This window comes from Chenopodium quinoa, unplaced genomic scaffold (assembly GCF_001683475.1).
Source record: "Chenopodium quinoa cultivar QQ74 unplaced genomic scaffold, ASM168347v1, whole genome shotgun sequence".
NCBI classification, from domain to species: domain Eukaryota; kingdom Viridiplantae; phylum Streptophyta; class Magnoliopsida; order Caryophyllales; family Amaranthaceae; genus Chenopodium; species Chenopodium quinoa.
Window position 1 is genome coordinate 951,359 of NW_018744835.1, and position 23,541 is coordinate 974,899.

Genomic DNA, 23,541 nt, shown 5'->3' on the forward strand with positions numbered 1-23,541 from the left:
AATGGTGAACATTATGTTTGGTGTGGAAGAGGAAGTATCACCCCCAACTTTGGGCATGGTATTTGGGAGTTGGGATGAGTTGGATACCTATTTATGAAGTTATGCTAGGCAAAAGGGTTTTGATATAGTGAGGGCTGCTTCTGGGTGGGTGGATGTGAAGAAGGAATTGGAAAGGAGAAGTGTTGTAAGTAGAGAAGGAATGCTAAGTGGACTTGTGACTGTTATGGTTACGCTTCAAGGAAGCGTAAACAGGATGCACTTAAGGAAGGGTTTTTGCAAGATGAGGAGACAATTCAGTAATGGAAGACTAAAAAACACAGAGAAGTATTATTATCGAATACAAAATCCCAAACATAATAAAAACACTTGAAATCACTTAGCAAAGGTTAACATTATTGTTGATTGAGCTATAGTATACTTAATCGAGCAAGGGAACACTCCTTAGAGCAAGGGCTTCAATGGTGAGTCCGGGACCAAACCCGAACATAACACCCCATTCACACCCTAACCCGGTTGTCGATTTTCCATCTTGGAGTGACTTCTTTCTCATTTCATCCATCATAAATAGCACACCAACACTAGACATGTTACCATACTCACTTAGTACATGTCTTGTGACTTTGAGCTTTTCTTTATCGAGTTTAAGCTCGGACTCAATGCTATTAAGCACGGCTGGACCACCATTGTGCGCGATCCAAAAAATCGAGTTCCAATCATTGATACCAATAGGCTTAAAAATATTGACAAGACTTTCCTCAATGTAGTCCGAGATCAAACAAGGGAGGTCCTTACGTAGGTGGAACGTTTGTCCCATGTTAATGATCTCGGAGTAGGCCGCACCATTTGTGTTAGGTATAGTCCTTTGTGTGCCCGAAATGAGTTGGAAACACGGCCTTTCGATAGAGTAATCTAGCTCGGCTCCTACAATGATGGCAGCCGCACCATCACCAAAAAGTGCTTGCCCTATTAAAGAGTCAATTTGGGTTTCAGAAGGGCCATGAAAATTAACAGCTGTGATCTCAGCACACACTATCAGTATACGGGCCCCTTTATTATTCTCCGCTATGTCTTTGGCATGGCGGAGGATATGGGGCCCTGCATGACAACCTACAAGGTACATGACAGTCCTATGTACCGAGGGGTCTAGTTCGAGGGCCTTAGCTAGCTCATAGTCAGCTCCGGGCATGGATAGAGCCAACGTGTTGTACACGATAAGGTGGGTGATCTTGGACTTAGGTTGCCCCCATTCTTTGATGGCCTTAAGCGCAGCTTCCTTACCGAGCTTCGGAAGGTAGTCGATAGTCATTTCACGACGAGCATCGTGTGATACTTCTCCATAAGTTAACATGCTTGGATTCTCCTTCAAAATCTCCTCAGTCAAGAAAATGTGACGTTTCCTTATCATGGACTTTTCACCTGACAATTACATTTTCATACATTTTAATTAGAATCTTTAGGACCACATATCAGTACGCTACTTAGCCTAATTAGCTTGTTTGGACATTTTTTGTTTTTGATTTGATTTTTTGAAAAAAAAAAAAACCGGGAAAAGGTGTTTATATCTTTTTTATTGTCAATTTTCAAAATTATCATAATTTTAATAAGTTTAACTTATTTTACATTCAAAATATAACTTATATCATAGGATTTTGAAAACCAAAAAATAGAAAATCACAGCGATACCAGACGAACCCTAAGCTAATTTAAGTATTTTTCGGTGATTAATCTCTGATTCTCTATATTATTTCACATCGTTTTATGATACTCTTATGCATAGTAATTAATTTGATGACCCATACATGCTCATATATATTTTTAAACAAACTATTAATCAAAATAAGGTGAGGTAATTCTTGATAAGCCTTCATTCTCAATAAAGACAAATAACATCAATCACACCGATGTATATTGTTAACAAGACATCGATCTTTCATTAATATAATAAATAAAAGGACTGCAATAAATAACGGTTATGATATTAATTTGCAGTTTTAAGGGTTGTAAATATAATTGTATGACAATATGAGCTGATTAGTGTAAGTAATGTTTGATGTATGTAATATTGTCACTTAAAAATCCTTTAAGTAGATTATTCTTATGAGTTCATTGCATATAATACTTTTTTTGTATTATGCAATGAATATTAACAAATCACACGTGTTGTTGAGTGAAAGTTACAAGTATGCATGACTGGTCGACAAGAAGTTTCTACGTAGTTTTATTTTGAGAGTATAAATTATCAAAAGATCGAAAGAAACGGTGTAGAAATACTCCTAAAAGAAAAGAAAAAATATATTTCACGGCCCTATGTTTTTTTTCTCCCATTTTTTATGAACAAAGATCATATGTACTGATTGAACAAACACCTTTCACAAAGTACTTTGTGTAAGTTCACTGATCATCAGTGCTTGAGAGTTGGAGATCGAAGAAGGTAAGGAGTAATCCTAACTCCCAAACAAAAATTCGAGGAGAGTGTGTGTTCCAATATTTTAATCAAGTTTATCTGGTGAGAATTACTCTTATATACGTGGTGTTTGGGTCCAATTTAGTCCAATTGGGCCTGGTCACTGAATGATCCAATTAAAAGCCCAAGGTTAAGGTTCAACTCTCCAAATGTGCTAAAGTCAAAAATCAACATCCTCAAAGCCATGTCAAGGTCAGTCAACGGCCCAATCAGCTTGGCCCAGCCCAACTGACTTCCGGGCCCAATCCGCCTCCTTCATTAGCCAAGGTATAAAAGCCAACAATTTGGTCAATTCTTGGTAAGACAAAAAAGCCTCAAGCAACTAAACTCTTGCACAGCTTTCTCTCTCTAATATACTGACTTAAGCATCGGAGGGGCCTTCCTCGGCGTCCCCCCCGAGGCTAGTTTACGTGTATTTGTTGTGCAGGAAACCCTCGGCTCCTGCGTCGTTCGGACCGAGACCAAGTTCCCTCAAGATAAAAGGATCTTCCGAGATTCGATTGTTTTCATCCGAAACAATTTGGCGCCGTCTGTGGGGAACGCTACTAAATTTCGCGTCAGTCATCAAACACTCCGGCAGTCGCCATGACTAAGAGTGGAAAGAGTTCCAAGAAGGCTAAGAAGGGAGGAGGCCGGATTACGGTGAGGGAACGCCAGCCGGTTTATCCCTCCCCGGAGCAAGCCTCTTCCGAATCGGAGGCCCCCATTTCTCCGGAAAGGGAAGCCTCAAGAGGTCCTAGCCTCCAGGAGGAGAACACCTCGCACCACACTCGGCAGCCGGGGCCATCCCCGAGACCGAGTGGCTCAGGTGCGAGGAACTCCCCGCCGCGCCATAGCGTGCAATCCAGGTCACATCCGCGGGAGACTCCTCCCTCCGGACCCTCCACCGAGGAAGTGGCCAGAGCAGTGGCCATCTGCATGGAGTTCCTTAAAGCTCAAGGGGCTCCAATCCAGATGCCTGATGATCACCAGCCGAGAAACCTGAAAAGGAGGATCGGTCAGGATGATGGTGGACAAGTTCCACCACATAGAGAGCTCGGCCAGAGGTGGCGAGGGGACACCCGAAACTCCAGTAAGGAGAGGAGGAGGAACCCTCAACCCTCTGACCACTCTGAAGCTCAGAATTCCATGGGGCCCTCCAAGGACCCGGAATTCGCCCGCCAAAGCGTTCACGAACGCTTGGGTTCGAGGGAGGTGAGTGTGCATAGCCGCCTCACCTTCCCAGAGGATACCGGACCCCACCCAACCTTGTCTCAGCCGGGGACGAAAACCACTTCCACCTCTGAGAGAGGAGGGAGCGAGGTCCCTGAGGCCGGGTACAAGGGGAAGGCGGTCATGGTTCCATCGAACTCGCCCTTCCAGAAGTGGATTCTGGAAGAGCATGTGCCAACGGTCAAAATCCCGGCACATATTACTTACGATGGTACCTCAGATCCTAAGGATCACATTGCCTCTTACGAGGGGCACATGTATCTGAACCCGAGGTCTGAGGCTACCTGGTGTAAATACTTTCCTACGACCCTCAAAGGTGTTGCCCAATCCTGGATCACCAAAGGGCTCAAGGAAGGCTCCATAACCGGTTGGAACGACCTCTCCAACAAGTTCAAGAGCAAATTCTCTACGGCCAACCGCCGAGAGAATACCACTGCAGAGCTAATGAGTCTGCAGCAGGCGGAGGACGAGAGCCTCCGCGACTATCTGACTCGCTTCAGCAACGAGTCATCCGGAATCACAAGCCTGGATCAAGGCCTGGCCGTGTTCGCGCTACGGAACGGCCTCCAAGCTGGAAAGTTCCTGGACTTCATGGTCATGCATCCCCCGCAGACCCTGGAGGAAGCCTTGGAAGCATCGGATAGGTTCATCCGAGCCGAGGAGTGGAACAGATCCAGGTCTCAGTCTCGTCCGAGAATTGAGAAGCCGAAAGGGCAGCAGCCCGAAGTCTCGGCGCAGAGGAAAGGGAAGGCTAAGGCCTCAGAACCGTCCTCTGCTGCCGAGCCGAAGAAGGAAAGACACTTTCCCTACACGGGAAGGTACGATTCATACACTCCACTCTCCCTTCCCCGTGCTAAGATTTTCAGCACGACGAAGGACGAGGGGAGATTCAAAAAACCTCGTCCGTTGCCTCCCTGGCATCAGACGAGGGGAAAGGACCAGTGGTGCGAGTTCCATGACTCACCCGGACATCGCACCGAGGACTGCGTCCAGCTGAAGGACCAGATTGAGGATCTGGTCCGCAAGGGGTACCTGAGCCAATACCTCGCGGACAGGCGCGAGGAGAAAAAAGCTGAAAAAGATTCTCGGCAGGACCTCAACTTCGCTCGGAAGAAGGATAAGGGACCTCAGGGCAAGGAGTCCCTCGACATCCTGGTTATTTCCGGGGGAATCTCGCGAGGCACAGCCAAACGCCAACTGAGGGGTCTAACCCATCAGATTCATCAGGCTGAGCTTCGGCAGTCCCAGTCACCGGCGCCGAACATCCTGTTCACAGCCGAAGACTGTGAGGGGGTGGTATACCCCCACGATGACCCACTAGTAATCATTCTGGGCATCGCCAACCGCAACGTCTGGCGGACCCTCGTCGACGGCGGTAGCGGGGCGAACATCCTCTTCCGAGGAGCGTTCGACCAGCTGAGGATGGGAGCCGAGCACCTGGCCCCCGCACCCTACCCGGTGTCTGGATTCAACGGCTCTTCCTCGTATCCTGACGGGAAGATTACACTTCCTGTCACCATCGGCGAAGGCCGAGCAGCTAGGAATATCATGGCCGAATTTTTGGTCGTAGATGCTCCATCTGCATACAACGTGATCATGGGGAGACCCCTCATTCACGGCATTCAAGGAGTCGTCTCCACGTATCATCAAATCATGATATACGTTTCAGACGAGGGACGCTCCGAGAAAATAAAGGGCAGTCAAAAAGAAGCCCGCCGATGCAATCACCTCAAGCCATCCACGTCTCGCCGAGGCGACCGTGGCGATGGGGAGGAAAAGCACCGGGACCGAAACGCCAAAAAGCCGAGAGGCTCAGACGTTTCGGTTAATGAAGCCCCAGACAACGAGAAATCTGATGGGGGCCAAAAGGCTGACTCCGCCTCAGAGCCGAACGACTCTGATGGCCAGCCGCGGTCAGGAAAGTCTGCTAATATTGATAGCAGGCCGGAATTCGAGGAATCCAACTCTAAGAGCATGGAAACGGATGACCTGACCGAGTCAATAGAACTGACCGTAGGAGATCCGAACAGATGTGTTAGCGTCGGGTCGTCACTGGAGCCAAACACCCGTGCGGCACTCGTCCAACTCCTACGGGCCAGTGGAGACGTGTTCGCCTTCTCAGCCGCAGAAATGCCCGGGATTGATCCGGACTTCGTCTCCCATAGGCTTAATGTCGACCCCTCCAGTCGACCCATTAAGCAGAAAAAGCGGAACTACTCCGCCGAAAAGAACCAGAACATCGCAGCTGAGGTCGATAAGCTCCTAGATGCTGGGTTCATTGAACCCTGTCAGTATCCGGAGTGGCTGGCCAATGTTGTAATGGTTCAGAAGGCAAATGGTAACTGGAGGATGTGCGTTGACTTCACGGACCTGAATAGGGCATGTCCCAAGGACTCCTATCCGCTGCCGAGGATCGACCAACTGGTCGACTCGACAAGCGGGCATGCTCTGCTCAGTTTCATGGACGCATTCTCGGGATACCATCAGATCTTCATGCACCCCGAGGACCGAGCTAAAACAGCGTTCATAACAAGTTCCGGGTTGTACAATTACAGAATGATGCCCTTCGGATTGAAAAATGCGGGGGCAACATATCAGAGGTTGGTTGATCAGGTTTTCGCCGAGCAAAAAGGCCGAAACATGGAGGTTTATGTTGACGACTCAATCGTCAAAAGCATAAAAGAAAAAGATCATGTCACGGACCTAGCCGAAACCTTCGCCACCCTCAGAAAATACAAAATGAAGCTGAATCCGAAGAAATGTGTCTTCGGCGTGAAGTCAGGCAAGTTCCTCGGCTTCATGGTCAGCAAGAGGGGGATTGATGCAAACCCCGCCAAAGTACAAGCTGCTTTAGACCTCCCCGAGCCGAAGACAAAAAGGGATATTCAGCGTCTAGCCGGGAGAATGGCTGCCTTGTCCAGGTTCATCTCACGAGCCTCAGACAAAGGGCTCCCTTTCTTCAAGGCGCTGAAGCTCCAAAATTCAAAAGGCATTGAATGGGGAGACGAACAAAAGTCAGCCTTTCAGCAGCTCCGTGAACACCTGGCTCAACTCCCAACACTGGCAAGGCCAGTCGTAGGAGACATCCTATACTTATACGTGGCGGTCAGTCCAGCCACGGTAAGCGCGGTGCTGCTAAGGGAAGAAGAAAAAGTTCAACAGCCGATCTATTTCGTCAGCCACACCCTGACGGATGCCGAGACGCGCTACCCATTGTTAGAAAAAGTGGCTTATGCAGTGGTGGTGGCTGCTCGGAAGTTGCGACCCTATTTTGATTCTCATCAAATAGCGGTTCTAACTGATCAGCCGTTAGAGAAAGTCCTCGGCAAGGTTGAAAAATCCGGTAGACTAGCAAAGTGGGCTTTCGAGCTCACCGAGTTCAGTATCGGTTATCAGCCGAGAACAGCCATCAAGGCGCAAGCCTTGGCAGACTTCTTGGCCGAGTGCTCCTATCAGGAGACTCTGGATGCAAGGAGGAAAATCTGGACCGTCTTCACGGATGGGTCCTCCACCGTGAACGGTTCGGGGGCAGGGGTCGTCATCACCTCTCCCGAAGGCAAAACCTTCGAGTATGCACTAAAATTTTCATTCAAAGCCTCTAACAACGAGGCCGAATATGAAGCAGCCATTGCTGGCTTAGACCTGTGCATATCGTTGGAAGCCGAGCATGTCTACCTCAAGACAGATTCTCAGCTGGTCGCCAATCAGATCCGGGGGGAGTATGAGGCTAAAGAGCCTTCAATGGCAGCTTACCTCACAAGGATCAAATCGACAATTGCGAAGCTGAGATCTTTCGAAGTAGAGCTGATCCCAAGGGGTCAAAATGCTCAAGCGGACGCACTCTCCAAACTTGCAAGCTCAACTCTGACTGAGTTAAGCCGTTCTGTCTATGTGGAGGTGCGCCGAGAAAAGAGTGTAGCCGAAGCAATATCAATCTGCTGCGCTGCACTCGAGCCGAGCTGGATGGATGACATCCTGGCTTATAAACTCAGGGACGAGCTCCCCGAGGATAGGAATTCGGCCTCCAAGATAAAGCGGATCAGTTCACGATTCCTCGTCTTCGGCGGCCAACTCCTCAGAAAATCCTTCTCCGCTCCATTATTGAAATGCGTGGGTCCAACGGATGCCGACTATATTCTCCGAGAGATTCACCTCGGCATCTGCGGAAACCACATAGGAGGGAGAACCTTAGCCCACAAAGCTCTCAGGGCAGGGTATTTTTGGCCTACAATGATCTCGGATGCAAAGAACATGGTCAGAAAATGCGAGAAATGCCAAAAATTTGCACCGGTAATCCATCGGCCATGCCTAGATCTCCAGCCAATTCTTAATCCTCTTCCATTTGCACAATGGGGGTTGGATATTCTGGGACCCTTTCCCGAGGCCCCATACAAAAGAAAGTGGCTGATAGTCGGAATCGACTATTTCAGCAAATGGATTGAAGCGGAAGCTGCTTCAAGCATATCTGAGCAAACTGTCAGACAGTTCATCTGGCAGAACATAATAACTCGGTTCGGCATCCCAAAAGTTTTTGTGTTCGACCACGGCAGACAGTTTGACAACCTGCCCTTGCGCCGATACACTGATCAATTCGGGATAAAATTGGCTTACTCCGCGGTTTGCCACCCTCAGAGTAATGGCCAAGCCGAAGCCGCAAATAAACAGATCCTTAACGCTCTCAGAAAAAGAGTAGAGGATCAAAAGTCCAAGTGGGTAGAGGAACTTCCGGGAACCCTCTGGTCACTCCGGACAACCGAGAAGGAGGCAACGGGGCATTCACCTTTTCAGCTGGTGTATGGATCCGAAGCAGTGCTTCCAGTGGAAGTGGGCTCAGAAAGCCTACGAGTGAATCTCTTCTCAGCCGAGGAAAATGAGCAGCTCATGAAAGAGTCCCTCGACTTCCTTGACGAGATTAGAGATCTAGCCCGAGAAAGGATGGCTGCACACAAGCTCAGAATGAGCAAGTCCTACAACCGAAGAGTCTATCAACGACCTCTCAGAGTTGGGGATTTAGTTTTGAGGAATGCTGCAGCTGTTCAAAAAAGTCGCATTCATGGCAAACTCTCAGCATCTTGGGAGGGACCTTATGAAATTTATCAAGAGCTTCAGCCCGGTACCTTCAGACTCAAACAAATGGATGGCACCGAGCTGAAAAACCATTGGAATGCCGATGTGCTCAAAAAATACTATGTGTAAATCCTTCGGATAGTACAATCTATGTTTCATTCGGCGCTGTCCGGGGTATTGCATAATGATGCCTTGTACCTCGGCAAGCCGTAAAACCTGCCAAAAAAAGATACAAGCCCGAAGTATTGCATAGTGATGCCTTGTACTTCGGAGAATCTGTTCCTTTGGGCAAAAAGGCCATAGACTTATCCGAAACATAGCCTAAAAAATAGGAACTGATAAAGCCCCGAAGTATTGCATAGTGATGCCTTGTACTTCGGATGAATCAGTTCCGGGTGGTAGTTGCAACTCTGAAGTATTGCATGATGATGCCTCGTACTTCAGATAAACTGCTGCCCCGGCATGGTGTTTCGGATAGTTGTTCCCTTGGATGAATTGAAGAAAGTGTCACAAGAGTACCATCTCTAGAGTGAAAACTCTCAGGTGGGAAATCAGTACTTTAAAAACAGATGTAGAAAATAAAGCAAAGTGTTCAAAGATCCTCGGCTTAGCCGAGAAAAATTATCAGCCATTCCAGAATTCAGAAGACCTCATCTTCAGATTTCTGGGGGGGCAGAGGGAAATAGAGAAATGGCACAACTGATCTAATACCCTTCAGCTCAGCCGAAGTTTGATACTTATGTCAGTTTTTTCACAAGTTGAAAACATCCGAGTACAAACGGCAAAAAGAAGTCTCAGCAGAAATGATTCTCGCTAGCCGAAGTTCTGCACTTAGCAAATATTTGAAAGATCATTCAAAGAAAGCAGTAAAGTGCGAAGACTGGTAAAGCGAAGAAAAAAAAAATACACAAGAAAGCTGAGAAAGTGAACTTCTTTGAAATAAAAATGTTGAATTACAAAAATAGTCGGCAGCCGCCCACAAGCGGAAAGTAACAGCTGCCGAAATACGTACAGGCAAAATAAAAATATAATAAGCTGTTGTACGATAAGGCAAGCTGAAGCAAAAAAAAACAAAAGGCAAAAACTCAGAAAGCGGCAAGTCTAAAGTTAAGCACATGATGAACCGCAAGATTCTGAAGACGACTGCCCGAGTTCCTATGCTTCAGCCGGAGGATCAGACTGATCAGCGTTGAGTCCCATGGTGGCCTCAGCCCCAGCAGCAGAAGAGGCGGGCTTTGCACTTTGCCGAGCCTCCCTTTCCCTCTGCTCAGCTTCCAACTCCAGTCTTTCAGCTTCCTCTTCGGCTTCCTCAGCCTTAAGAATTTCAGCTTCAGCTGGAGTTGCATACTTCATGTGAGGGTCTTCGGGATTCTGGACCCACTCAGCACATTTAGACCAGTCCAGCTTCGGCTCAGCATGAAGGCAGAGTCTTCGGCATACTCGGAATCCGTTTCTGAAACCCATCTCATATTCCTCTTGGGTGTAAACACGGACTTTGAGTAAAGCCTCAGCATCAGCCAGCTTCTTCTGGGTCTCCTCCAAGTCCTCCTTGGATTTCTTCAGCTGTTCAGCGACTTTGGAGGAGGACCCCTTCAGCTCATTCAGCTCTTGCTGAATTTGGAAAGCCTTTGTCTGAGCTTGGGCCACTTCAACTTTCTGGATCAGCAGTTGATCCTCAGCCTCTTGGAATTTAGCTCTTTGAGCTTCAGCAGCAGCAGCAGCCTCTGAGAGTTGGACGTCTTTGGCCAAGAGCAACTCTTCAGCAGCCATTCGGCTGGCTTCAAGAGCCTCTAGACGCTGCTGCACTTCAGCTTGTGCAGCAGTTCCTTCTTGAATTCGGCTCTCAATAGCAGCCTTGAATTTGGAGACGTCCACTCCCATATGCTCCTGGAGGAATTTTTCCCCTTCCATCAGTGGGGGAAAAACCTCCATCTCCATAGCATCGCAGAAGGTTTTCAGAGCTTCGGCAGCTTTTTTACCGTACTCCTCAACCTCCTGCTGCTTCTCTTCAGCTGCTGCTTGCTTCAGCTTAGCAAGCTTAACTTCCTCTTCAGCCACCTTCCTTTCGTGCACAGCAGCGTCTACCCTATCTTGTAGGGTATCAATCAGCTCTACAGTGAGAGTCTGATTGTGCACGAACTGAAAACAGGAAGACAAAAAAAATAAGTAATAAGAAAAAAATAGAGCTGAATTTCGGAGGAAATGAAGGAAAATTACCTGCATCATCAGCAGTTGGTTAGACCTGGCTGGGTCAGGAACTGATCTACTGGATTCGCCCATCCCAGCAGTGGCCTTCAGCGACCAGATCCTTGCCCTGTCTACTTCGGACATGCCAGCAAAATTGCCGAAGTAGGCTGCAGCTCCTTCTCGGTTTTGACCCCATATGAGGTCCCAGATGTGATCTGGGATTGGAATTCGGGGGGCCGAGAAACCCATTTCTCCAGAATGCAGAGTCTGGAAAGAAGGGAAGGACGACGATGGAGCTTGATTAGCTTTGGTTGTCTCAGCATCGTCCTTCTCAGAGGAGTCAAGTACTATGACCTCTTCTTCAGGGGTGAGGACGAAAGCCTCAACCTCTCTTGCGATATCTGCCGTGAAGCCTTCAGCACTTGACATCATGGCATCTTTATTTCCGTGCTCAGCAGCACTCTCCTTGATTTCTTCTTGGACCCCTCCCTTAGGTTCGGGAGTCCTCTGATCCACCTCCATCTCAGGAGGTGGCGGAGGGGTCTTTTGAGGAGATTGGGGTGTTGGCTGGGGAACCCTCGGCGATCCATTGCCTTCCTCAGGTTCCCTTATTGCGACGCCGATGGTCATCGGCCTCTGCTGAAAGTCATGAGGGCCGATGATGGCCATCCTTCGGCGCCTTTTCAGAAGGGGCTGCTCGTCCATATCTGAGTCTGAAGACTCTTGTATTTGATCTTCGGGACGAACAGGAGCTTTGCCTTCTCTGTGTCTGTTACTCTCTTCAGACTGTAACAGACAGGGGGGAAGAAGAGTGTGAGTAAAAAAAAAAAAAAAAGAAGAAAGACAAAGTTAAGTCTAAAGGCTCACCGAGGTCTTCAGCAAAGCCTCGTCTTCTTCAGCTGCCCTAGCCGCAGCTTCTTCAGCAACTCTGGAGGACCCTTCTCCACCTTCACAAGCTTCAATAACCCGTGCAACCTCTTCGGCTGTACGGGCAGCTTCAGCTTCTTCTTCCAGCAGCTGAAACAAGGGATCTCTCTTCTTCCACCAAGGCTTCTGCCTCTGATACAGAGCAACAGCCTCAATTTGGAAGTGGGAAGAGTCTAGGTGAACCTCTCGGCGCCTTGGTTCAGTGATAGGGGGAGCCCGATCAGTTACGACTCGTTCTCGGTTGACGCCAAGGCGAGCGTAATCAATGCCGACGTTGGTCTCGTCCCGTTCTGAAAAAGAAAAGGGGAGAAGTCAATTCAGTTAGTTCGGCACATCACAAGAAAGCAAAATGAAAGAAGAAAAGAGATAATTAAAAGGCCTCGGCCCCAGCCGAAGAAGATTACCATCCCTAAACTTTCGGCTGAGGCCGACAGCTGCCAGCATATTCTCTTGGAAAACGTAGTGCGTATCGGGGAGCCAAGTCTCCGGGATATGCTGCATTCGGCCGCTGCCTCCCCGGTTCGGCAGCTTGCCGAAGATGTTCTGCTGATTAAGGTTCGGGTCTGGCCCGCTATCTTCGGGAGGACCTAAACTTCCCATATCAGGATCCGGCTCGGCAAGATACCGGGGAGCGCTGAAAACGTAAGGGTGGCTCGGCTCCGTGGGTGCCCTAACCCAAATCCATTGACCTCTCCAGTCCTTGTCTGAAGAGTCGTTCGGCCACATGGTTAGGAACGGGGGCCGAGACTCAATCCGATACCACCCAGAGCCATGGCATCCGTGCCCACTTTGAATGTTTGGCACTAGCCGATGGAGCCTTTTGAAGCAATGCAGGTTCGGCACGTACCTGAAGAATTTGCAGACCCATAAGTACGTCACTACCCTTCGGATGCTGGTGGGGGTCAGCTGGCACAGGGAAATGTTGTAATGGATCAGCAAGTCTCGGACGAAAACGTCCAAAGGGAACCTCAGCCCATACTGAAGCTGTCTCGTGTACACCCCCACATACCCCGGGGGTGGACGATGGATTCTATCGGATGCTGAGGGCATTCGGCACCAATATCCATCAGCTTCAAAAATGCCGTAGTGCAACTCAATTTGCTCGGCAAATCGATATTGATCGGCGTTCTCTACCCACCATGAGTAGGGGCGGTTCTTTATCATGGCCGAAGCGACTTCGGCATTCTCCCACTCTGAAAACCCAGGGAGGATATCCCAAAGGACAGCGGGAATTTCATCGTCCCGTCCAGAAGCACTCGGCTCATCCGTTCTTTGAGGAGGAGCCGAGGAAAGGGGAGTCGCCCTAATCCCATCAGCAGGGTCAGACTCCGGCCTTCGACCATTCCAGGTCCCAATCCTATTCCTAGGATCGGGAATCGGCCTTGCTCTTCTTGGAGCACGGGCTCTACCTCTAACTCCTCTTGCCATGGACTATTTCGAAGGAAAAAGTCGAAAAAGGGGAAAGAGTGCAAAGTCGAAGAAAAATGAAATAAAATCAAAGGAATTTACCTTGATCTGAAGCAAAAGTCGCCGATTTACGAATTGGTAGTGACAAGTCTCAGCTTCTAAGCTTAATGCTCGGGGAATTTGCGAAGTTTTGATGCGGGCTCTTGAGCGTTCTTGAGAATTCTGGGTTTGTGTTGATGAATGAGTGGGGAGAGAAGACGCGCCTCTATTTATATCTCCAGAAATGGGAATTCAAGGAGTCTGCGTTTCAATTTCTCTCAAGCACCCCACTAAGTAACCGTTAAACACACGACCTTGCAGTTAAATCGCCCACTACCCGTCCAACTTCCGCAATTATCCACATTAACTGTTGTTATCTCATTAATCATGGGTTAATTACGGTTTAAATTCACATTTTTGGATTAACAAATCATTCACTTCCCTCCTTTTCTGATTAAATCAAACCCGACCCGTCATCCTTCCAAATCGGGTCTGGGGGGCAAGTTGTTTGGGTCCAATTTAGTCCAATTGGGCCTGGTCACTGAATGATCCAATTAAAAGCCCAAGGTTAAGGTTCAACTCTCCAAATGTGCTAAAGTCAAAAATCAACATCCTCAAAGCCATGTCAAGGTCAGTCAACGGCCCAATCAGCTTGGCCCAGCCCAACTGACTTCCGGGCCCAATCCGCCTCCTTCATTAGCCAAGGTATAAAAGCCAACAATTTGGTCAATTCTTGGTAAGACAAAAAAGCCTCAAGCAACTAAACTCTTGCACAGCTTTCTCTCTCTAATATACTGACTTAAGCATCGGAGGGGCCTTCCTCGGCGTCCCCCCCGAGGCTAGTTTACGTGTATTTGTTGTGCAGGAAACCCTCGGCTCCTGCGTCGTTCGGACCGAGACCAAGTTCCCTCAAGATAAAAGGATCTTCCGAGATTCGATTGTTTTCATCCGAAACACGTGGTACTTTTATATACTACAAGAATTACTCTTATGCACAAAAAGAAACTACGGATATATAGAAAACTTACATATGCGTTTGAACTTATCTTTAATATGAACCATATGTTCACGTTCACTATTTGTGACACGAAAGTAGTAATCAGGATACTCGGATTGAAGTACAAAATTAGGTGGGTTAGCCCTCCCAATTGCTAGGATGCTAGCCGCACCCTCAGCTCTCTGACCGTTCCTAATTTCATTAACCTTCTCCGTTTTCCTAATCCTAACCAAAAATGATCTTAGTTTTTTTCTTTTTTCACACTTAGCTTGTTGCACTAGTAGGTACTAGGTAGTAGTGTTGAGTGAGGTTTGATTGCGCAAAATGAATCTAGAATCCTGCGCAATTTATAGGCAGTGTAACGTACTTACATGGCACTATTGGGTGCTCGCATTTCTTGAGTAAAACTAAGAGTCAAAAACTATGGAAATACTCGCACAAAATATTTGACCAATCATATGTACTTTAGGTTATTTTCTCCAACTCACAGAATTAGACCCGGGACCCTTTGCTTTGTTTTGCCATTAGCGCATGCAATTGACTAGTTTATAACAAGGACTAGTTTATAACAAGTGTTAATGCATGAGATATATGTACTATTAATTTAATTAATACGAAGTATAATTATTATTGCTTTTATTCTCATGTTTTTATCAATCCTAATAGGGTTATCTTTGAAGATGAATAATTTTTACAAGACTAATTATGACTTATCAGTTGAGAGATGAGGTTTTGAGGAGCTCTTGTTAAAGTAAATTTTAGATGACAAAGTAATGTAAGTATTTAAATATAAGTATTTAGACATATTACACAAGTGTTTAAATATCTCAACTTTTGAAATCTAGCTAGATTTAAATTTTTGGGCAATTCATATAAGTATTAATTTTACACAAGTCTTTATATGTGGCTGGCTACACGAACATTGACGAAGTAATCCCTGTAACACTGACCAGATAACCCTCATTATGGCTGACCACACGGTGCTCGTTAGCATGATCCAAAAGAAAGTTTTGGGATTTAAAGTAGCAACTTTTTTCCAAATCATTAAATTTAGGAAAATTTGACTTTTACTACCACTAAAAAGTATCACTTTGACTTTTGTTGTCTGTCTAAAATTTTATTTTACTACCACCAAAAACACAAAAAAAAGAAAAAAAATAGATTTTGCTACCACTTAACAGTTTCAGTTAGGATTTTGTTAGTGGTCAGCCATTTAATTTTTTTTCCTCGATTTGTGTGTCGAAAAATATTCCGTTAAGATTTTAAGGGGGTCACTTTAGCTCCAAAGGTTCCAAATTGAACTCAAAATTGGCAAAAATATTAATGTAAATGCCTCATTTTGCGTATCAAAAAATATCGATTTGCGTTCAACTATTCTTTTGCCGCGAAATTTTCTCGGGTAAGGTTTTATGAGTTATTTTAGGTTTTAAGGGTCCAAATTGAGCTCGAAATTGAAAAAAAAAATAACGTAAATGTCTCGTTATATATGTCCAATCTTGTCAATCTCGAGTTCAATAATGTCGATTTAAACACACAAAACAAAATCAGTCAATCAATCAAAGCCTTAATCCCATAAGCGGGGTCGACTACATGAAACAAATTTGATTATTCCATGTAGTCATCCACAAAATCTTCCTCCTCCATCCCTTACGATCCAATGCTTCATCCTCATGCAAATTCATATACTTCATATTCTTCCTAACTCCTTCCAACCAAGTATTTATGTTAGTTTTTTGTCAATTTTGAGCTTAATTTGGATCCTTAAAAGGACTAAAATGACCCATAAGACCTTACCTGAGAAAATTACGCGGCAAGAAAAATAGTTGCTTGCAAATCGAGACACTACTTACGTTAATTTTTTGTCAATTTTGAACTCAATTTGGGTTCTTAAGAGTCAAAATGACCCTCTAAAACCTTAGTGGAACATTTTTCGGCACGCAATTCGCGGAATAAATACATTGGCTAACCACAAACGGAACTCTAATTGAAACCATTAAGTGGTAGCAAAATCAATTTTTTTGTATTTTTGGTGGTAGTAAAATAAAATAAAATTTTAAATAGCTGGCAAAAGTCAAAGTAATTCCTTTTAGTGGTAGTAAAAATCAAATTAACCTTAAATTTATAAATATAAAGACATTAGGTCAATTATTTAAGGGATTGAATTGGGGTTAAATATTTGGTTATGTGTATAAATTCACTTCATCATCTATTCCCAAAAGTTGTTATTTTGAATCTAGACAATATTCACAAGAAAAGTTTTTTCCAATATATATAAGAAAAAACATGAAGATGTAGGTTTTTATTTATTCCATTCATCTCAATTAATTCTTGTAAGAATATCATGTTTTTATATATTAAAGAAGATTTGATCATCAAATACCGGCTGATTACTCTATTCTTTTTCAACTTTTCTTTTGTATATAAAAACTCTTGTTAATTTCATTTTTGACACTTTAAATGAGACGGAGAAAGCACTTAAATCCACCAATAACTCAAGTACTCAACTCGAATTATGTTAGAGATTTGACATCAAATCGTATCGGAAAATATGTGTGTGTGATATATATTTTTCATATTGATATTATCATGAGAATAATATATTTAGGATTATTTATTTTAAAGACATTATTTAGTGAATATATCTTTATGATTTATAGTTGTGGTAGTATATCTGTTAGAAAAATTGTTTCCTATATTATGATCTTAGGTTTTGTATACTCTATCTATTGATGAATAACAATAAATCTATAAAGCTAAACTATTTAGCTCTTTTCCTAAATATGTCATGATATCTGTTGAGTCCCTTAGGTTTTGATTGATAGTTTTGAATGATGACAAACAGCTAAGGGAAACAGGTCTTTGAAAGTGTTCAATACAGTTGGGGGAACCAACTAAAATAGAACACTGTTTTCCTAGATAAGTTATTGATTATATGAGTTATCTATTGAACTAACTTATCTATATACAGGAAACAGTTAGATGATAAATGTGCTATGTACTGGTGGGGAACCAGTATGAACCGTTTCCTTGACTGCTATGCGGAAAAGCAGTCACATACTCTTTATTGTGCATTAACCATGTTACATGTGCAGTAGTTGAGTTGATTCCAAGACTTGGAGCATAGAAGCCTTTCGAAGATATTTCGAAGAAAGATTGTTTGCTCATAATAGAAGTATTCAAGGAAGATTCAAGTCTTGAAGATTACATGAAGAAAAGACGATTTATGCTTTAATATGTTATCTAGGTTTTCATGTAATATGCTCCGTAGTATGCTTGCATGTTTGGGTTATATAAGTGCTTAAAAGTATATTGAAGTATGATATGAAATCTGGTACAAAGTTGGAACAGGTTTCATAACATGTTTCAATTCAGGGAACCAGGTCGGGGAACCAGGTTCACTGTACGAAATATTCGAGCTGCCGTTTTGGAAAAAGATTTTACAAAAAGATTTTTTCGAAAAGATTATTTTGAAAATATTTTGTGCAGCTGGAAATAAGATGAAATATTCTTGGTTACCTAAAAACTAGGAGTATTTATCTTAATTGATTCTATCTTTGTGATTAAATCAAATAAGATAAATACTTTCCTAAAATTACAATATATCTTATTCTCTAAGATTGTGTGATTTAAGGAAACTAGGTTTTAGGAATCTAAGCTTATATAAACTCATCTTATTTCACATATTTCGTGTGCCTCTCCAGAAATTAAAAAGAGCAATTATTTGAGAGCATATACTTAAGCACTAATCCCATTCATCAAGTCATATACAAGAGCATTCTAGTACAAAAACATTTTCTCTTAATTAGCTTCGTAGAAGTGAGATCAAAGGAGAGTTCTTGATTCTTGTATTGAGTCTTTAACAAAGGGGTTAAAGGCTGGGTGAGTGTTTGTGAGTTCAAACACATTGGGCTTACGAGTGTAAGTCGAGAGCACACTCGGAGTAGAGTGTGGGGTAGACTGGTTCCCGGAGTAGGGAAACAGTAGAGTGTTCTTTGTCTTTGTTTTTCGGAGTAGATTAATAAAGGACTTAGGATAGGAGGACGTAGGCCTGAGTTGGCTGAACCTCGTTAAATTTGTTGTGTTCTTTATTGCTTTGTTTTATTCCGCTGCATAAGGAAACCAGCACAACTGGTTCCTTACACATAATCCGAAAAGAAGCAAAAATCGCTAACGATTACTTAACACTCAATTCACCCCCCCCCCCCCTCTTGAGTGCCCATTGAACCTTCAATATCATAGCAGGTTAGATCTTAGGAGCGTTCGCAGAAAAATTTCCCCCTACCCCTAGGTTATAAAATTAAACCCACCTGTGCATGAAAAAATTGCTTTAATTTTTTTTTACAGTACGTACATTTTATTAGTTGGAAATATACTTGCATTACCTTTGGGCTTGTGCTGCTTGCTGCAATCTAGTCATGGATTCATGGAGGAATATTTTTTGTGAGTTTGTTGACAAGGTGAAAACAAGGGTCTAACATTTGAGCTGTGATTTTGTTTTATTTATTTTTTTAAAAAAAAAGTAAAAAAAAAATCGACTCTCTTATGTCGTGAGACAAGACATCTAAGTTCTCCTTTTACGTGACATAGTTTATATTGGTTCTTCTTATGCTGTGAGACAAAGGTTTTAATTGATTTGAGTGTGGTTTGCTCAGGAAAAACCAAAATACGATGATTGGAGCTCGGTTTTGCTTAAGAAAAGCCAAAATACGACAAGTTCGAGAAGAAGAGACGTTCTAGTTGTAATGTTATATTTTCAGGTTACGTTAAAAAAGAATATAATGACATTCCTGCTTGATTGATGAGTTCGAAAAAGAAAAAACATCCTCATTTTTGAAAAAAAAAAAAAAGAATTTGAAGGCGGCATCACCAGAGTAGTGCATCTCGACTTCAACCAAAGCAAAAATGTCCAATCGCAACGTTCGTGTTATTGTCGTTACAATTGCGGGAGGGTGTTAGTGATTTGAGATCAAATCCTAGTAGAACATATATATATATATATATATGTATGTATGTATGTATGTTAGAAAGATTATTTTCTATCTTATAATCTTAAGTTTTGTATAAATAATCTACCTATTAATGAATAATTAATAAAGACATACTATTAACTCTTCCCCTGAATTTGTCAAATTACAAGGTTTAAACATGGATGGCGTGAACAAAAAAATGCTATCTTCGTTACAATATCTTGAGGGAGACGTCCCATAATTTTTTTATTTTTTATATTTTTTACGTCCCATATTGTGCAATATGGTACATTTTAATAATACAAACTTAATAAAAATAAATAAATAAAAAAAAAAAGTAAAGAAAGAAAAATTCACATTCTTTTGGCTCTTCCGTAAAACATCAATATCCAATATTATTGACTCGACGAGTCGACGGTGACCGTAAAGAAGGATTAACTAATAGCCTCATTCAGAGGAGAATATTCATCGACCATCAACGTCTAATAACGCAAACGAATTTGAATTATATTGTGTATATAAGTGTATTTTTCTTTTGTAATGTATATAGATTCTCCAAAATAGTTAAAAGACAAATAAAATGAGGTAAAGGGCGGTGTGTTATTGTTTTCATTGCTTGGATCTTGTCAACGAACATCCTCGGGGCGTTAGTAATGTATGATCACGCGTCAATCGGTGTACTTAATGTTCATATTAATTCAATGTTTTTGCTTTTAGTTATATTATGCAACGCCTCGAGATGTTCATTAGCTTTTACTTATATAATTAGCTGACACATGTTGACTTTTCCCCTTATTCATCTATACAATACAGTGTTGTTTGGTTGGAAAATAATTTCCTTGGATATGGAATTTCCTAGGAATAATTATAATGAAGGTGTGTTTGGTTGGAGGGAAATAAGGTAAACATGGGAAATAGCAATTCCAAGGGAAATAGAAATTCCCACAACCCATGGAAAATTACTCACCAAGTCCTCCCTTGGTGAGTTGAATTTCCTAGAATATGCAATTTCCTATGGTGTCAACCAAACAATTTAGTTTAATTTCTAGGAAAATTATAAGGGAAAAATTTCCCATGAAATATAAATTCCCATGGAAAATTAATTCTCATGTGAACCAAACGAGCACTACGTTTTGCTAACTTTTGTGTTTTATTAGCACGAGTAAGAAAAATCATAGTAATGTGGGGTGTTGTTAGGTCCTCTAAATGTGGATTTTTAAAAAATTGAACTTGTTATAATTGTTAATTAGCTTTTTTTTTTCTTCTTTTTCAGGGATAAAGAACATCCTCACTGGCACGAATTGAATAAAAGAAACACGTCAACTTATAAACAAAAAAAATAGAGTAACCAAGTAATTTTAACTAACAAAAATAAATTACTTTGTATGATCATGTGAGAATTACTTAGATATAATTTGTTATTAAATGTGTATTTAAAGTTTTAATTATCCTACTACAAAAGCAAAATTGAGACATGATTAGTCTTTCCCATTAAAAATACCACTTCCTTTGTTATTAAATAAGTGTAATATATATTACATATCTCACTGGCATGTATTCCGTATTTAATAAGAAGGTGATTAAAAGAGGTAAATGACCAAATTAGCTACTGTAATACTTCATATAATTTGAACACCAATAAGATAGACAAGTGTTATGAGTGCTATCGATATGTTGTGCAAAACGTCACATTATATTATAAACTAGATGGAAGTCTGTGCGATGCACGCTTTTTTTCATCTAAGATTTTTAATTATTTGATTTATTATATTTAATAATTTCAGACAAAATTACAAAAGTTTAATATTTATTTATTTTTCTATAATTTATAATAAATTTATTAAATATAAATAAATTGTAAATGTGATATTTTTTCCGTTATATAAAATCTTTAATGTGAAATGATAAATTTTTAATAATTTAAATCCTTAATCATTATTCATTGTTTTATCATATTTTTTTCCAATAGAATCACCAACCTCGTCCACAACCAACTTACTACATCAATGGATAAATTGAACCATGAAATGTTAGCCAAATTGAAATTGATATAAATTAAATCTTTACATTTATATAAAACAAATCAATATATTTACCAATAAATGAAAAATTGTTGCGATATAAAATCAAATCTATGCATTGGAATTTTTTCACCATCTCCAAAAATAACCAAAGCCATCCATATATCAAGTATACAACATCTAATCGTATGCCATTACATAAACAAATAGTCGTTAAGTATCCTAAATAAATACAATGTAACTAATAATTACAAATATAAATTTAAACATAAGATCTTAAAAATTACCCGGACATTGATGATTTAAAACTAACACAAAATTACTAACACAAAATTCCCTTGATGGGGTTTTGTATTGATACAAAATTTTATTTGTGTCGTATGATGTGTTAGATCTGCATGTAAAAAAACATTTAGTAAATAAAACATAAACATATAATCGTTGAGTATCCCAAATTATACAATGTAATTAATAATTAGAAATACTAATTTAAACATCGGATTTTAAAAATTAAGCTAAAAATTACCCGGCCATTGATGACAAAAAATTAACACAAAATTATTAACACAAAATTCGCTTGATAGGGTTTTTTTTATTGATACGAAATTTTGTTTGTGTCATATGATGTGTCAATTTATAATGGTAGGTATCACAAATTTTAATTTAATTATAATTAACGAATAATTTGTATTTCTTATCATAAATACCATCAAAATTTATTTTATAATGGTAGGTATCAAACGTTATTATAAGCGTTTTTTATTTAAATATTTTTTAGTATATTTTTTTTGGATTTCTTTTACTCGTAGTATAGAGTTAATAAATTTATCTTTTCCTATATTTTTACTTTATTTTTTTCATTAGAATAATTTAATTCTTGGATTAAAATCTATGTGGCATTAAAATTTTAGATATATCAAATCTAATTCGTTACTTTTATCTAGGTGGCGACATAATTTTTTAATTTAAAGATAAAATACAAATCTTTCTTCTTATTGGTCGAAATAAGTATATTTCTTACGTGGCGCTCCGAATGCTCTCCGAATGTATATATGTGTGTGTGTATATGTATATATATTAGATTTTCAAAAATTCAAATTTTAAATGTGATAATCAATAATGCACATTTAAAGATAATTGAGGATAAAGAACTTCCTCAAGGATTATTAAAAAATAAAAAAACAAATGGTGTAATCATTTAGTAAAATAAGAATTAGATAATAAGTCAAAAAGCAATTCTTTCAAAAAAAAAAAAAAAAAAAAAGAAAAAAGAAAAAAAATTCTAAAAGCAATGGGAACAACGGTTAGGTAAAAAAGAGTAACATTAAAGCATTGGAAAAGTTTGCGTGCATATGATTTGGTTTAGTTTAGTTAATAATGGATAACTATAGGCGCATAGTTACTATGGATTTAGAAATGTATAAGATGGCAATTGTGAAATTAAAATGAAGTTTGGTGAAGGAAAGTGGGTCATGCCTTTAACGATACAGTGAAAGCAAAACGGGGGAAGAAAAAAAGAAAAAAAGAAGCGGGAATTGAAATGTACTCACTTTTGCCAATAAATGGTAGGGAAAAAAAAATGGGGAATGGAAGCTCATGAACAATGGCGACATCATTGTTCTCAAATTCTTGAATTCTAAAGACCAAATTGCAAATAATTTGTGGTGAAGTAGATTATCAGGATGAGAAATCAGTTAGCCGACATTTTGGGTGTCGATCTAGCCAAAGCATTGGTGGAAGATGGCGAAGTCGGCCATGGATGCGCAAGGGAATTGCGATTCGACACTGAGAATGTAAGTATTAACCTTTGTTAATGTTGTTTTTTGAGATTTACTATTAGAAAAACCAATAGTAGCAACAAAATCTGCAAACCACTGATATTAGGCCCGAGGAGCCTATTTGAGGCCATAAAGAGATTTCTTAAGTAAACACACATGATCAAGGCGACTTTTATAGCGGAACCCCATGGGTTGATGCATATAAATTGTCTTATTGAGATAACCATGTAAGAAAGCATTCTTGACATCCCACTGGTGAATAAGCCAAGATTTAGAGATAGCAATGCTAAGAACAGTACGAATAATGGCCGATTTGACAACCGGACTGAAAGTCTCATCACAATCAACACCCAACTGCTGTGTTTTTCCATCACCTACAAGACGGGCTTTATGCCGCTCAAAAGAACCATCAGATTTCTTTTTATGACGAAAAATCCACATAGATCTAATTACATTCACATTCGGTTGCCTAGGT

At 41.4% G+C, this 23,541-nt stretch overlaps 1 protein-coding gene across 1 annotated transcript; it reads right to left on the minus strand.

The window, feature by feature from the left end:
* Nucleotides 1–300: 300 nt before the first annotated feature.
* On the minus strand, nt 301–23,507 carry LOC110704372 (chalcone synthase 2-like). Its single transcript, XM_021882153.1, has 3 exons — nt 23,223–23,507; nt 14,332–14,587; nt 301–1,416 (listed from the first exon to the last, which is right to left on the minus strand). The coding sequence occupies exons 1-3, from the start codon at nt 23,505–23,507 to the stop codon at nt 419–421; spliced, it is 1,539 nt and encodes a 512-aa protein (XP_021737845.1). The 3' UTR covers nt 301–418.
* Between the last annotated feature and the right edge of the window lie 34 nt (nt 23,508–23,541).

Coding starts and splice junctions, on each gene's coding strand:
- LOC110704372 (XM_021882153.1), bottom strand. CDS start 23,507: ATGTGGATTTTTCGTCATAAAAAGAAATCTGATGGTTCTTTTGAGCGG. Junction 14,588..23,222: donor ATAAAAGTCGCCTTGATCAT/GTGTGTTTACTT, acceptor ACTACTACCTAG/TACCTACTAGTGCAACAAGC. Junction 1,417..14,331: donor AGATAAGTTCAAACGCATAT/GTAAGTTTTCTA, acceptor TGTAATTGTCAG/GTGAAAAGTCCATGATAAGG.